Source organism: Mauremys mutica, chromosome 12, assembly GCF_020497125.1.
Source record: "Mauremys mutica isolate MM-2020 ecotype Southern chromosome 12, ASM2049712v1, whole genome shotgun sequence".
NCBI lineage: Eukaryota > Metazoa > Chordata > Testudines > Geoemydidae > Mauremys > Mauremys mutica.
The window spans coordinates 13,404,448-13,419,829 of NC_059083.1; the positions used below are offsets into that span (position 1 = coordinate 13,404,448).

The following is a 15,382-nucleotide window of genomic DNA, read 5'->3' on the forward strand; positions in this document are numbered from 1 at the left end:
CTGTGCCTGCCCTTGGTCTCAGCAGTTCATCCTGAATTGGATACTCTCAGTAGTGTCCCACTAAAGCAAACCTTTACACCGCAGAAAGGGGGGGAACGGAGTTTGGGGCTCAGCCAGAGGGCTTGTGACTCTGCGGTGACTCTGGCTCCCAGGCTCCTGGCGAGATCCCCGACACTGGTCCAGGAGTGATGCGGCTCTGGCTTCTGAAGACATGGAGCCAGCGAAGCAGTGACAGAGCGTGAGACACCACCAGAGGAGGGTGCCCTGCTGATGGACTGAGGGCTTGGCTACACTTGCAAGTTGCAGCGCTGGTAGAGGCTTTCCAGCGCTGCAATTACACCCTGTCCACACTTGCAGGGCACAACCAGCGCTGCAACTCCCTGGCTGCAGCGCTGGCCGTACACCCAGGTCTGCTTGGGGTATAAGGGTTGCAGCGCTGGTCATCAAGTGTGGACACTCACCAGCGCTGTTATTGGCCTCCAGGGTATAAGGAGTATCCCAGAATGCTTTTAACTAAATTATTCCCTTTGTTTTGTTATGCAGCCTCTCTTTGTTTTGTTGTCAATTCGGGGCTCCGGGCACCGCACCGGGAGCTGCTTCAAATAGCTCCTGTTTGCTGTCATTAATCTGTAACTACTGTCAACAATGAAATGAGATAACCCCTGCAGGGGCTGAGTGTTTGCTTTGCTTGAGAGAAACGGGGGGAGGGGGCAGAGTGGGGAAAGGGAATATGTTGGATGCAGGTTGTTTGCAGTTAACAGTAAGGGGGTGGGAAAATTTTCTGATTTTGCACAGTGTCGGTTCCAAAAATCCACTCTCTCTCTCTCCCCCCTCCCCCCCCCGGTCCCTGTCACACTGCCCCATACCCCCCTCTTTTGAAAAGCACGTTGCTGCCACTTGAATGCTGGGATAGCTGCCCATAATTCATCACTCCCAACAGCGCTGCAAATGCTACAAATGTGGCCACACTGCAGCGCTGGTAGCTGTGAGTGTGGCCACACACCAGCGCTGGCCCTGCACAGCTGGACGACCAGCGCTGCAACTACCAGCGCTGCAGATTTGTAAGTGTAGCCATACCCTCAGATAATTCCCTGGACGACCAGCAGCAGCTCTCTCCCAGCAATGCGGCTGCACTACAAGCTGTGTGTGACCTGCTGGGCTGCCCCCCTCCACTTCCTTTTCCCCGCAAAGAGTGAGGCAGGAACGTTCCCCCCTCTTACCTCTGTGCATATTTCTCTTAACTTTAGTTAGGATTATAGGGGAAAGTGTCAGAGCGGCCACCAGCGAGAGTTGCTGGCCACACTCTGAGGCCACCAAATTTGGTCATGAGACCCCCTGGGCCAGATGCTCGTGATGGGCCCTTCTGACCTTAGCGCCTGGGAGTGGAACAGGAGCCGGACCCCGAGATGCTGCAGCGCGATCCCTGCAGCGCTAGGACCCAGGAGCGGCCGGGAGGCGGCTCCGGGCAGCGAGCGCTGGGCTCAGGCCCGGCAGCAGGAAGTGACTCGCAGCCGCTGCGGTGACTCTGGCTCCCAGGCCCCTAGCGAGATCCCCGAGCCCCGGGGGGCGGCTGGTGCTGGGAGCCCGGAGCCCTGGCTGCAGCCGGGAGAGGGGAATCTCCAGCAGGGCCCTTCCCGCTGCTCCCCCCCCAGGAGCCTCTCCCAGGGCAGAGCCCCCAGCCCGGCCCGGCCCCTGCCCCGGGGGGCCCCGCTCGGAGGGAAGGTGAGAGAGACCCGGCACCCCCGGGCTGCAGGGGGCGGAGGCTAAAGAGGTGCCGGGGGTGAGGGCAGGTGGGGGAGCGGGTGGGGGCAGGAGGCGGGTGCAGGGGCTGTGGGGGGCAGGCTGGGATGGGGGCGGGGCGCACTGAAGGGAAGATGGGGCGATGCGGGGGGATTGTGGGGCTGAGGGGAGCGAGGCTGGAATGGGGGAAGAGGTGGGGGGGGGGCACTGCGAGGGGAGGGGGGATGTGGAGAGACTGGCGGTGGTGGGGGGGGGGGAGATGCCCAGGCAGCTTCTCCGCCCCACGGGACACGAAGGGGGAGGGTCGGAGAGAAGCTTTTCTCCTGGAACTGATCAAACCAGCTTTAGGAGCGGTCAGGAACTAACCCCTCAGGGTGCAGAGGCTACAAAGTGAAAACCCAGCCCCCCCCCCCCCCGTGTGTTATTGTCTAGGGTGACCAGACAGCAAGTGTGAAAAATCAGGACAGGAGGTGAGGGGTGATAGGAGTTTATATATGAAAAAGACCCAAAAATCGGGACATCTGGTCACCCTATGTATTGTCAGACACCCCCGGGCTGCTGGGGTCTGTGTCTCATGATTTTTTGGGGTCTGCCCGGGGCCCTGGTCTGATTTTCCTGCAGGATTCACATCTCAACCACACCGGAGTCACTGCTGATTCTGGCCGGTAGGGAGAGTGGATGGGCCAATGGAATCAGCCTTTGTCTGTCTGTCCCTGGGGGCTGCTGGGGGAGTCCAGGGCAGCTCGTTCTTCAGGTGATGCCACCAGAGGGCTCCGGCTGTTCCTCAGGGTGAGGGATTTACAGGGCAGTGTGGGGAAATCCCCAAAGTGGCCCCTTTAGTTCTGCTCTTTTTCTAGCATTTGGCTCACAGTTGCTGATACTGGAAGGGTCTGAAGAGCTTCAGGGAAATGTGGAAGTATGAAAAGGGGATTTGCAGCAGCCAACCTAGTGTTTTTAAGAGACAGAGCAGAAGACAGGCTGTGAGGGAAAATTTAGCAGGCCTTAAGCTTTAGTCAAAGTCCTGAGTTTGGTCAAGCTTGCTTACAGGCCTTGAACTAAGGGTATGGCTACACTTACAAATCTGCAGCGCTGGTAGTTGCAGCGCTGGTCGTCCAGCTGTGCAGGGCCAGCGCTGGTGTGTGGCCACACTCACAGCTACCAGCGCTGCAGTGTGGCCACATTTGCAGCATTTGCAGCGCTGTTGGGAGTGATGAATTATGGGCAGCTATCCCAGCATTCAAGTGGCAGCAACGTGCTTTTCAAAAGAGGGGGGTGTGGGGCAGTGTGACAGGGCCGGGGGGTGGGGGAAAGAGAGAGTGGATTTTTGGAACTCACACTGTGCAAAATCAGAAAATTTTCCCACACCCTTACTGTTAACTGCAAACAGCCTGCATCCAACATACTCTCTTTCCCCCCTCTGCCCCCTCTCCCCGTTTCTCTCAAGCAAAGCAAACACTCAACCCCTGTGAATGAGACAGGCAGGGGGTTATCTCATTTCACTGTTGACAGTAGTTACAGATTGATGACAGCAAACAGGAGCCGAGTTGACAACAAAACCCAACCCCTTATTCTTTAACTGCAAAAGCCTGCAGACCAGATAAGCAGCTGCTGACTCCTTTTCTCGCTGCTGGTCAAGCAAAAAGCAAACACTCAACCCCTGTGAATCACGCAGGGAGGGGGATATCTCATTTGATTGATCACAGATTGATCACAGCAAACAGGAGCTGTGTTTGTTTAGTTAAACAGCTCCGGTAGAGCAGCTCAGGTAGCAATGGAGCTAGGAAGGTTCACAACAAAACAAAGAGAGGCTGCATAACAAAACAAAGGGAGTAATTTAGTTAAAAGCATTCTGGGATACATCGTTATACCCTGGAGGCCAATAACAGTGCTGGTGTGTGGCCACACTGGATGACCAGCGCTTCAGCACCAGCGCTGCAATCCTTATTCCCCATGCTGAGCCAGGAGTACGGCCAGCACTGCAGCCAGGGAGTTGCAGCGCTGGATGTGCCCTGCAGGTGTGGACACTTACTAATTGCAGCGCTGGAAAGCCTCCACCAGCGCTGCAACTTGCAAGTGTAGCCAAGCCCTAAGATCCTGCTTGTTTCTGTGTACAAGGGGCAGAAGGAGTCAGAGTGGAAAAAAATCCCCTCCCTAGGCTCGACCCAGGTCCACAAGAGCTGCTGGGGAGAGGAACCCCTCCCTCAGCCCGGCTCAGGACCACAGCAGCTGCCGTGGCTGGGGAGAGGTGCCTCTCACCCGGTCCCGAGCTGCTGCAGTGAGAGAGGGCTGGGGGTGGTTCTCTCCACACCGCAGTCTGCACCCCAAACCCCTTGCAGGGAAAATCCGGTGGCATCCAAACCTTATAGGCCCAAGCCTCATGTCGAGCTGCCAGGGTCAGCTCGCTGAAATGAGGGCACAGAGGAGGCAGTGGAAAGTATCCAACAGTCCCCTAGCCAAAAACAATTGTGCCATATCCTTCACAGTCACCGTTTAACTGCAAAAGGACAGACAGTAAATACCAGGAGAGGCCTAACACGGGAAGAATTTACGTTTGCTCTAATTTATATTGATTTTGCAACATTTCTAGTAAGGAAATAACAAGGAAATGTCTGCAGCCTTGTGTAACGAGTTTGTGCTTTTAAGCTTTATAAGCCTGTCTGTAACCAGCTTAGGAGGCTGTTTCCAATAGCGGTCTGCCCAGTGCGCTGGTAATCAATCAAAGGCCTCAGGCTGTTCTGATCCAAACACAATGCGTGGTCGTTTTTCCACGACAAGGCTAACCCTAACGTCACGAGATTTGTAGAAGCGGCGATTGTGCGAGGCGGATGGGGAAATGACATGGGAAGCTGTTTTCTAACCTTGCTTTCAGATAAGAATGGGAAGGAAAATGTATAACAAGATTCAGCTGTATCCATTGATATATGTGAGGGGAACCTATAAATATGTGCTTTAAACTGTTGTACTTTGGAGACCTGCCTAAGAAAGGGAACCCCCCTGTCCCCGTAGGCTCCCCCTGCAATTGCTTGAAATAAACTGCCTCTGACTTGCTGCTAACCAACACAAGAGTGAAGAATCTGTTTCTTCCATGGGAATCTGCGGGTGACATGGACTGAAGCCCCTTCTATAACCTCCCTGTCGGAGAAAAACTCAGTTCTCACTTTTTGTTTGGGTGCAGCAAAATCAAATACTTTATTATTTCTCCAGTAATTACAATGGAGGGAGAGAGTGCCATAGGACACAGGGTCGCCCCAGTCCTGGACAGGTCTCTCAACTGGTAAACAATTACAGCAAGCCTTTATACCTTTGTTACAGACAATAACTAGCAATCAGAAAGACAATATAGAGCAACAACTGCATTTTGTTTATACATAAGCCATTCTGCTATCTTATTTGTCTCACTCCAAGAAAAAGACGCCAGCCTGCATATTTGGTTATCAAGTTGCAAGGTCGTAATAACTTTTTACACAGTTCTTTCTTGCTTCTAGAAGTCTCACGTCATTAGGGTTACAGCTAGGCTAGCTCTTGCTAACTGACTGACATGCATTAAAACCCCCTTCAAATCCTTATTAATTCTTTCCCTGCTTCCACATCCCCCATTGCTCCTCTCGCCCTGACAGACTGAGGAATCGCGTCCACATTTCGCTCCAGATGGTCCCGTCTTCTAGGAGACAGGGAAGGGAAATGGCTGTGATGGAGCCAGTTCAGGTAGGAGATTTTCAGGGAGCTACTGGGCGGGGTGAGGGAGAGGCAGAGAGGAGACAGGATGTGAGAAACCTGCTGATTTTCTGAGTAGGCCCATTGGAGGCGGGGGGGGGGGGGTGAGGGGACATTCCCCCATTTCTCAAACAGGATACAACCCCGTAGGCAGGCCTGGGAACGTTTTCCAGACTCCCAATGCTGGAGCCTGGACCCACTGGCCTGAGGCTGCTGTGAAATATGAAGAGAAGCTGTTGGTATTCCGGTCCCTGTCCCCGGCTCAGAGCTCTGCTTCCCATGTCAGGCTGTGGCTGGCAGGCATGTGGGAAATAAGAAATCCCGGCCCTGCTCCGTCTGATGTAGGGGATAGGGAGCGCTCACCTTCTTCCCACCCTGAAGCCTCTGAGCTGGGTGGTGGTGGGATTCTGCTAGTCTGGCCCTCCCAGAGCTTCACATTTTTTTCCCCTTCCCGTGACTAGTGGGATTGTATCTGGGGCAGCAGGTGCTGAGGGAGGGACTCTTGTTGTTTCAGATGCCGGTGACCTTCGAGGAGGTGGCTGTGTATTTCACCCAGGGGCAGGGAGCTCTGCTGGACCCCGCTCAGAGAGCCCTCTACAGGGACGTCATGCAGGAGACCTATGAGATGGTGACCTCGCTGGGTAAGGGCTTCCTGTCCACTCTGTTATTAGAAGCCGTGGGACCTACGTATCTGAATGTGTTCAGGTTCTTCCTCGGTCAGTTACATTAGAGGCAAATGCGTTCCATAATGCACAGCTGCCATGTGAGAGAGACTTATGTAAGCGGGGAATGGTCCCGCTATTGTGGGGAGCTTTCCTGGCTTCTGTGCTACCCTGGTGAAGTGGGCTAGCGAAAGGATCTGAGTCCTTGCTCCCACTTCCTTTACCCAGAGGCCTCTCTGCCCTTGAGGACTCTCCTGTCTGGCAGAGTTCCCGTAGCCCCAACAAGACTGGGCCCAGGATTCCTGGGGGGCTCAACCCCCAACCCTGCTGTGGCCACCTAGGACAGGGGCTAAGGTGTCCCCACTCTGGGATACCCTCTCTGCACTGGGCACCTCCCTGACCCACTGAGTATTCCAGACAATTTAAAGCAAATGCAAGTTGTTTACTTAACAATCAATTTAAAGAAAAGAATAAGAATAAATGGGAACAGTTACAGGGAAACACATCACCCTGCTCTGTGGCAGGGAACATTACAAACAATGTCTCTGGACATCAAGGCACTTTGCAGTCTGTTCCTTGTAGGCCCCAGGCCTCCTTCTCAGGCCCTGGCTGTGCTGCAGGGATGCTGTGGGTGGGACACTTGAAATGGTGGTGACCACACACCTCCGGGCTTTGGGTGGTGGGATCCTTCTTTCCAGTGCCAGCCCCCTGGCAGGTTAAGGTCCCCCTCCCAGCCTGGCCTGCATGGACCCTTGGCTGGGGGTGTCATTTTGTGCTGGGCCCTTTGCCCAAGGTCCCCCCTTGGCTGGCCCCGGTTGCTCACTACACCTGGCTTTCTGGCTGCAGCTCCGCTCCCAGCACAGGTCTGCTCTCTCTCTGCGCTGTGCCTGTGGCTCTCTGGCTGCAGCTCCACTCCCAGCACAGGTCTGCTCTCTCTCTGCGCTGTGCCTGTGGCTCTCTGGCTGCAGCTCCACTCCCAGCACAGGTCTGCTCTCTCTCTGCGCTGTGCCTGTGGCTCTCTGGCTGCAGCTCCGCTCCCAGCACAGGTCTGCTCTCTCTCTGCGCTGTGCCTGTGGCTCTCTGGCTGCAGCTCCGCTCCCAGCACAGGATCTGCTCTCTCTCTGCGCTGTGCCTGTGGCTCTCTGGCTGCAGCTCCGCTCCCAGCACAGGATCTGCTCTCTCTCTGCGCTGTGCCTGTGGCTCTCTGGCTGCAGCTCCGCTCCCAGCACAGGATCTGCTCTCTCTCTGCGCTGTGCCTGTGGCTCTCTGGCTGCAGCTCCGCTCCCAGCACAGGATCTGCTCTCTCTCTCTGCGCTGTGCCTGTGGCTCTCTGGCTGCAGCTCCGCTCCCAGCACAGGATCTGCTCTCTCTCTCTGCGCTGTGCCTGTGGCTCTCTGGCTGCAGCTCCGCTCCCTCTGGATCTGGCCCGGCTCTGCTCTCCAGCTCAGCTTGGGCCCCTGCTTTCTCCTTTGCTCGGCCCCACTCTGTCTGACTCCGGCACATTCCTGCTCACATACGGAGGACGGGACCCACGCTGGCCTTCTTTCTCCCTGATTAGCCGGCCTGCCCTGTCAATCAGGCTGACCTGGAGCATTGGCCTCTTGCCATTGTTCCTGGGGACTGTCAGTCTCAGGGTCTTGATTTGCCATCGATCCCTCCCCTTTTAGTGCTGGGAGCTAGCAACCAAACACCCCCACTGAATGTTAGTAAGGGGGCAACAGTCCCCTTACACTTGCATCTCTGTGCCCTCTCCAGTGGAACATGGGTGTCAAAAGCCAGTGGACAACCAAACCATCCCCCAACGCCACCTTTCAAAGGGGCATAAATCCAGCATTCTCCTGTCTGTGTTGTTTCTTGGCTGCACACACAATCCCTATTCACCTACCTGGTTGGGACTAGCTCCAGCCCTGGGGAGGGCTCTGGGCTCTGCAGGTTTAGAAAGAGGCAGGGGTTTAAGTCCAGAGCCGTGTGTGTGTCAACAAGGCCCCCAGCGCACAGATCCTGGGAACGCCTAGTGAGGATGTAGTAATAATTCAACTCACCTCCCCAGACAACTTCCTCTGTGCAAGGGGGCCCAGTGACCACGTTCCCTTCCTCTTGGATTCCACGTTCCTCCAGCAGAGCACAGGGACAGGTTCCACTCACGGAATGTCCTTAGTAACAAATACTTCACCAGTGCTCCATGCACCCTGATCTGGTCTGATTTCACCCCCTGTGCAGGATTTCCCCTTGCCAAACCTGAGCTTATCGTCTGCCTGGAGCAAGGGGAAGAGCCGTGGGTGCCGGATCTCCAGGCCTGCGAGGAAAGATGGCTTCCGAGATGCCCCCATACAGGTGAGGACTGACACAGAAACCATCTAGGGAGGGAAGGAAAAGGTTGAGAATCCCCAAATATGGTGTGAGTAAGCACCCTCTGTTCTTCCTCGTTTCAGCCAGGACAGGGCTGTAGTCAGCAAATATCGCTCACGACTTTCCGCCCAGCCTCTTAGCTGCAGGAGTTTCCTTCCCATTTCTCCTTCACTTTGAGTGTTTGGGTGGGATGTGGAGGCAGAATCCAATTGCTCAGTCTCTCTGTTGGGTTTTCCCTCGGTGCTATTCCTCTTTCTCCCCAGCACAATGACTCCTGTCTGGATTGTCTCTCTCCCAGCAGGTGCTGAGCGAGGGAATGAGAATGAGGAGGAGAATCATCATCAGGAAGTTCCTGGAGAAGTGCAACCCCAGGCGACCTTTGTGGGAGGAGCTGAAGGGAAATGTTTCAGTCCAAAGTCAGCACTAAAGTCACTTAAGAAAAGCCACACAGGAGAAAGGCCCCATAAGTGCTTGGACTGTGGGAAAAGTTTCATGCAAAGGTCACACCTTGTTCGACATCAGGCAATCCACACAGGAGAGAGACCCCACAAGTGCTTGGACTGTGGGAAAAGTTTCATAAAAAGGTCAAACCTTGTTCGACATAAGGCAATCCACACAGGAGAGAGACCCCACAAGTGCTTGGACTGTGGAAAAAGTTTCATACGAAGGTCAGAATTTGTTTATCATCAGGCAGTCCACACAGGAGAGAGACCCCATAAATGCTTGGACTGTGGGAAAAGTTTCATGCAGAGGTCACACCCTGTTCAACATCTGGCAATCCACACTGGAGCGAGACCCCACAAGTGCTTGGACTGTGGGAAAAGATTCAAACACAGGTCACACCTTGTTCAACATCAGGCAATTCACACAGGAGATAGACCCCACAAGTGCTTGGACTGTGGGAAAAGATTCAAACACAGGTCCCACCTTGTTCAACATCAGGCAATTCACACAGGAGATAGACCCCACAAGTGCTTGGACTGTGGGAAAAGTTTCATACCTAGGTCAGAACTTGTTAAACATCAGGCAGTCCACACAGGAGAGAGACCCCACAAGTGCTTAGACTGTGGGAAAATTTTCACACATAGGTCGGCACTTGTTAATCATCAGTCAGTCCACACAGGAGAGAGACCCCACAAGTGCGTGGACTGTGAGAAAAGTTTCAAAAGAAGGTCAAGCCTTGTTCAACATCAGGCAATCCACACAGGAGAGAGACCCCACAAGTGCTTGGACTGTGGGAAAAGTTTCATACGAAGGTCAGAATTCGTTTATCATCAGGCAATCCACACAGGAGAGAGACCCCATAAGTGCTTGGACTGTGGGAAAAGTTTCATACGGAGGTCACAGCTTGTTCAACATCAGGCAATCCACACAGGAGAGAGACCCCACAAGTGCTTGGACTGTGGGAAAAGATTCATAAAAAGGTCAGACCTTGTTTCTCATCAGGTAGTCCACACAGGAGAGAGACCCCACAAGTGCTTGGACTGTGCGGAAAGTTTCATACGAAGGTCAGACCTTGTTTGTCATCAGTCAGTCCACACAGGAGAGAGACCCCACAAATGCTTGGACTGTGGGAAAAGTTTCATACGAAGGTCAGACCTTGTTTGTCATCAGTCAGGCCACACAGGAGAGAGACCCCACAAGTGCGTGGACTGTGAGAAAAGTTTCATAAAAAGGTCAAACCTTGTTCGACATCAGGCAATCCACACAGGAGAGAGACCCCACAAGTGCTTGGACTGTGGGAAAAGTTTCATACGGAGGTCAGACCTTGTTCAACATCAGGCAGTCCACACAGGGGAGAGACCCCCACAGGTGCTTGCTCTGTAGGTAAACATTCAGACAAAGATCAGCCCTGGTTAAACACCAGAAAATCCACACAGGAGAGAGACTCTGTAAGTGCTTGAACTGTAGGAAAAGTTTCACATGGAGATTAGACCTCGTTCAACATGGGAGAATCCACACAGGAGAGAGACTCCTCACAAGTGCTTGGACTGTGTGAAAAGTTTCATACAGAGATCACAGCTCATTAAACATGAGAGAATCCACACAGGGTCTAAACTTCTGTGACACATGACAAAAAGGGTTAAGCAGCTTCCATGTAATTGACTCAAATCAGGCCTTGTTACACGTCAGGGAAAACTAAATCCTCAGTACCACTTCCAGGGCCGGCTCCAGGCATCAGACGAGGAAGCACGTGCCTGGGGCGGCACTTTTTGCTTGGGGTGGCAAAAAAAGTTTGAGCTGGCCCTGATCACTTCAAACTAATCTTATTGAGAGCGGCAACAGTTCCCCAGTACCTCTCTGCATTTGATTTTGTTACAAAATCAATAAGTTCGGATGGCATGAGCCCCAGAGGGACAGACGGTTCCACGGGCAGTCCTCCTTCGATACCCCATTAGAGATTTCAGAAGGTCTCTTACCTCTTGATTGGCGCCCTGAGGTTCGAAGGGGAACAGTCCGCAGTAGCTGCGGCAGGCTCAGCTGGGCATTACCATCCGAGTCACGGCATGTGTTTTTACTTTAAGGTTGGTTGTAACAAATCAGAGACAGTTTATTCTTAAGCAATTGCAAGAGAGGAACTGCACACCCAGGCAGGGAATCTCTCTTACTCCAGGTAGGGCTCCGAAGATAAACAGTTGGGGCAAGACTTTCTACCTTTTTTTTTATCGACAATAATGATTATACATGAACAACCTTGCCACTTCCTGAAACCAGAAAATTGGATCTACATAAAGGTCCATCAGCGAAAGACCACCCCGGCTCCACGCTGGAAAGGCCCTTTTCAAGTCCTGCTGACTACCAGCACCACTGTAAAATGCCAAGAACTGACTGCCTGGACCCGTGCTTCTCACAGCAAAAAGGCCTCTACACTTCAAGAGGACTTTATGATTGATGATCAGCCTGTTTCTCCTTCTGGTGCCGCTGTTTTTTTTGGGCAGCAGGAAAAAAGGACAAGATAAAGTGCTAGTAACCTCTCCCTTGTCCACTGACAGGGGTAGAGAGGTGCTGCCTCTCTTCACTCAGCCCCTCTGCCCCAGCCCGTCTGCATTCAGACAGCACCACTGAGAGGGACTGGTTCCTACAGAGCCTTTTGTGGGAGGCCTGGAGACCCCACCTCTGCCTCCACAGCATCAGCCTCTGAAGTTCTGGCTCCGCTAGGAGGTGTGGTGGGGATTAGCCAGCAGATCTCTGTGACCCTCCACCAGATTTCCTAGTGTAAACTCACTCTGAGCATCTTATGTGCTCTGACCAGTGCTCCCTCATCTTTTACATCCATGTGCGGAATGAATTTGGTTCTATGCACCAGGATGTGACAGATCATCTCCATATTGGCGCACAGAAGATAATTCATGTGGTGGGGGTGGGGCCAAGGGGTTCGGAGCGTGGGAGGGGGCTCAGGGCTGGGCAGAGGGTTGGGTGTGGAGGGGTGATGGCTCTGGCTAGGCCTGTGAGGTGGGGCTGGGAATGAGGGAATTGGGTTGCAGGCTGCGTTGGGGACAGGACTCTCCCTAGCCCACTCTCACCACAGCAGCTCGGGGCCAGGTGAGAGCAGGGCCGGCTCTGGCTTTTTTGCTGCCCCAAGCAAAAAAAAAAAGGCGGGGGCCGCCGGAGTGGCAACGCAGCGAAAAAAATTCAAAAACCCACAGTGCGGCCAGAGCGGCAAAGCGGGGTAGGGGGAACAAAAAACAGCGCGTCTGGAACGGCTAAGTGTGTGGGTGGGGGAATGCAGCAAAGCCGGAGCAGCAAAGCAGGGAAAAAAAACAACAAAAACCCACGGTGCGGCCGGAGCGGTAAATCAGGGTGGGGGGAACAAAAAAACGGCGCGGCTGGAACGGCAAAGCAGGGGGGAAAAGAAACCTGCAGCACAGCCGGAGCGGGAAAGCACGGGGGGAAAAAAACCCAAAAAACACTGCACGGCTCGAGCTGCAAAGCAGGTGAAAAAAAACCAACCTGCGGAGCGGCTGGAGCGGCAAAGCGGGGTGTGGGGGGGGAACGGCGCGGCCGGCAAAGCAGGGGAAAAAACAAAACAAAACCCTACAGGGCTGCCGGAGCCATGGGACTCCCTGTGCTGCAGTGCACGCTTGGTCTAATGGGGAGGGAGCGGGGGCCAGAGAGAGAAGGGGGCGGCCAGGGCTTCAGCGGGGCGCTCACCCCGCGGCCCTGATCGCCGCGCCGCCTGCCGGGAGGGCTCTGCGCTGCTCCGGGCGGCGGGGAGGGAAGGACGCGGGCTGCCCTGCCGAGTTTACTGCAGGGCGCTCCCCTCCTCCACACTGCCACCCCCTACAGGGCGGCCAGAGCAGGAAACAACGGCCCTTGGTGAGAGGCACCTCTCCCCAGCCATCGCAGCTCCTGTGGTCCTGGGCCGGGCTGAGGGAGGGGTTCCTCTCCCCTGCAGCTCCAGTGGACCCGGGCTAAGCCTTCAGAGGGGCCCCTCTCTCCCTGCTTCCATGGCCCTCGATAGCCTGCAGTGCAGCTGCGTTGCCTGCAGGGAACACAGTTTCTGACCCCCACCCCCACCCCAATCTCCCGTTAGCAGAGTGATTGCTATTCCCTGAGTTCCCCCTTGGCGGCCAGACTTTCTCGTTCCCAGATAGTCTCGCATTACACCAGGCCGTGCCGGAAAGCATTTAGTGTTTGTACATTTTATCCCTTATGCACCAGAACTAACTAGATGCTAAAAAATTGGGGAGCAGGGACAGTAAAATGGGGTGTTTTAGCTTCTCTGCTATTTCAGGGCGACGGGGTGAGTGCGAGAGATTCCCTACTTCCCCTAAAAAAAGAAAGAGGTGTTCTTGTGGCACCTTAGAAACGAACACCTATATTCGGGCATAAGCTTTTGTGGGCTAAAACCCACTTCAGATGCATAGAGTGGAACATACAGGAGGAAGATATACATACAGAGAACATGAAAAGATGGGGGTTGCCATACCAACTCTGGGACTAGTCAATTAAGGTGAGCTATTAGGAGGAGAAAAAAAACGCTTGTAGTGATAATCAGGTTGGCCCATTTCAAACAGTTGACAAGGTGTGAGTAAAGTAGGGGAAACTGATAATAGCTCACCCGAGTTGATTAGTCTCACAGAGTTGGTACGGCAAGCTCCATCTTTTCATGGTGTGTGTGTGTGTGTGTGTGTGTGTCTTCCTACTGTATGCTCCACTCCATGCATCTGATGAAGTGCGTCATAGCCCACGAAAGCTTATGCCCAAAAAAATTTGTTAGTCTCTAAGGTGCCAGAAGGAGTCCTCATTCTTTTTGCGGATACAGACTAATACGGCTCCCTCTCTGAAACCTCCTTCCCCTGTCACTGTCACGCTCCACTCTCAACACAGCAGGCTCTGTCCCAGCCATGGAAAGTTTAACCTGTCTCCCTTCTTTCCCTCCATCTCCCAAGGTGTCACTTACCACCCTGTCCCTGGCTCTCCATGCTTAGGAGTCACAGCTTTGATGGCTATGGTCTTAGGTCAGACGCCTGAGTGCTGGAGAAGGAAGTGTCACAGACCTGGCAGTGGGCAGGGAAATCTCAATGAACTTCAAAGCACAGTTTGACCTTCACATTTTATAGCCCTGTTTCCATCTATTGATAAAATTGCTTCCTGGGTTTTTCTAGGTTTAGTCCAGATCATTTATAGATGGGAAGGTTGTTTTGTTTTTCATTCTCTTTCTTTTATGATGCTGCTGCTAAAACTTTTGTAACTCATACAGCCGAATAAGCAGGTGAGAAGTGAAGCCGGTTTAGCCACTTCAGAAGAAAATGGGTAAACTTCTTAAGAGTCTCTGAGATTTCAACTTTATGAATGTGAAATCATTGTATTGTCCACCCTGGCCGGTGGGTTTTTCTCTCTTCGTGAAGGCCATGAGGTCACGTCTTTGATATTAGTTTAGTTGGATAGTTTGTGGCTCAGATTTCCTGCAGATTTCAAGAGACAAATGGTCATTGGCACGAATCATCCTTTTTTAGATATTATTTTATTTTAATGTTTGTGTAACCCTTTGTCGTGAGATTTTTGTGTGTGTGGTTTGAACAATGACAGTAATAATAATAATTGGAGATATACCAATCTCCTAAAACTGGAAGGAACCTTGAAAGGTCATCGAGTCCAGCCCCCTGCCTTGACTCATTCATTCATTCATGCCCGTCACCCCAACCGGGGTATGGGCCGCCAACCACAGATCTCCAGAGTCTTCTATCCTGGGCCATTCGCTCTAGCTGGTTCCAGGTATAGCCCATTTTTTTGCTATCAACCTGAAGGTCGCGTCGCCAGGTATTTCTTGGGCGGCCTCTTTTCCGCTTGCCTTGGGGGTTCCACCGCAGTGCCTGTCTGGTGATGTTGGTTGGCTGCTTGCGTAGTGTATGTCCTATCCAGCCCCACCTTCTCCTTCTAATTTCTTCCTCTGCTGGGAGTTGACGGGTCCTCTCCAAGAGGTGGATGTTACTGATGGTGTCTGGCCAGCGGATCTGGAGAATCCTTCTGAGGCAGCTATTAATGAAGGTCTGGATCTTCCTGGTGGTTGTTTTGGTTGTCCTCCAGGTTTCAGCTCCATACAGTAGGACTGATTTCACGTTGGAGTTGAACAGTCGAATCTTTATTGCCAAAGACAGCTCTCTGGAGCTCCAGATGTTCTTGAACTGTAAGAAGGCTGCTCTTGCCTTACCAATCCTTACTTTGATGTCTGCGTCTGTGCCACCCTGCTGGTCGATGATGCTACCTAGGTAGGTGAAGGACTGTACTTCTTCCAGGGGGCGTCCATTCAGTGTGACTGGGTCATTGCTGATGGAATTGATCCTAAGGATCTTGGTCTTGTTCTTGTGGATGTTGAGGCCAACCTGTGATGACGTGGCTGCCACTACGTTGGTCTTCTCTTGCATCTGCTGTTTACTGTGTGAAAGGAGTGCAAGGTCGTCGGCAAAGTCCAG

At 53.2% G+C, this 15,382-nt stretch overlaps 1 protein-coding gene across 2 annotated transcripts; it reads left to right on the forward strand.

The window, feature by feature from the left end:
- The first annotated feature begins 6,044 nt into the window (after window positions 1-6,044).
- On the forward strand, window positions 6,045-10,686 carry LOC123346277 (zinc finger protein 585B-like). 2 transcript variants are annotated; one of them, XM_044983594.1, is made up of 3 exons: window positions 6,045-6,095; window positions 8,337-8,450; window positions 8,764-10,686. In XM_044983594.1, the coding sequence occupies exons 1-3, from the start codon at window positions 6,062-6,064 to the stop codon at window positions 10,290-10,292; spliced, it is 1,677 nt and encodes a 558-aa protein (XP_044839529.1). In that variant the 5' UTR covers window positions 6,045-6,061; the 3' UTR covers window positions 10,293-10,686. The 2 variants fall into 2 exon arrangements, with proteins under 2 accessions (XP_044839529.1, XP_044839530.1); XM_044983595.1 differs by having other exon boundaries at window positions 8,767-10,686.
- The last annotated feature ends 4,696 nt before the right edge of the window (window positions 10,687-15,382 follow it).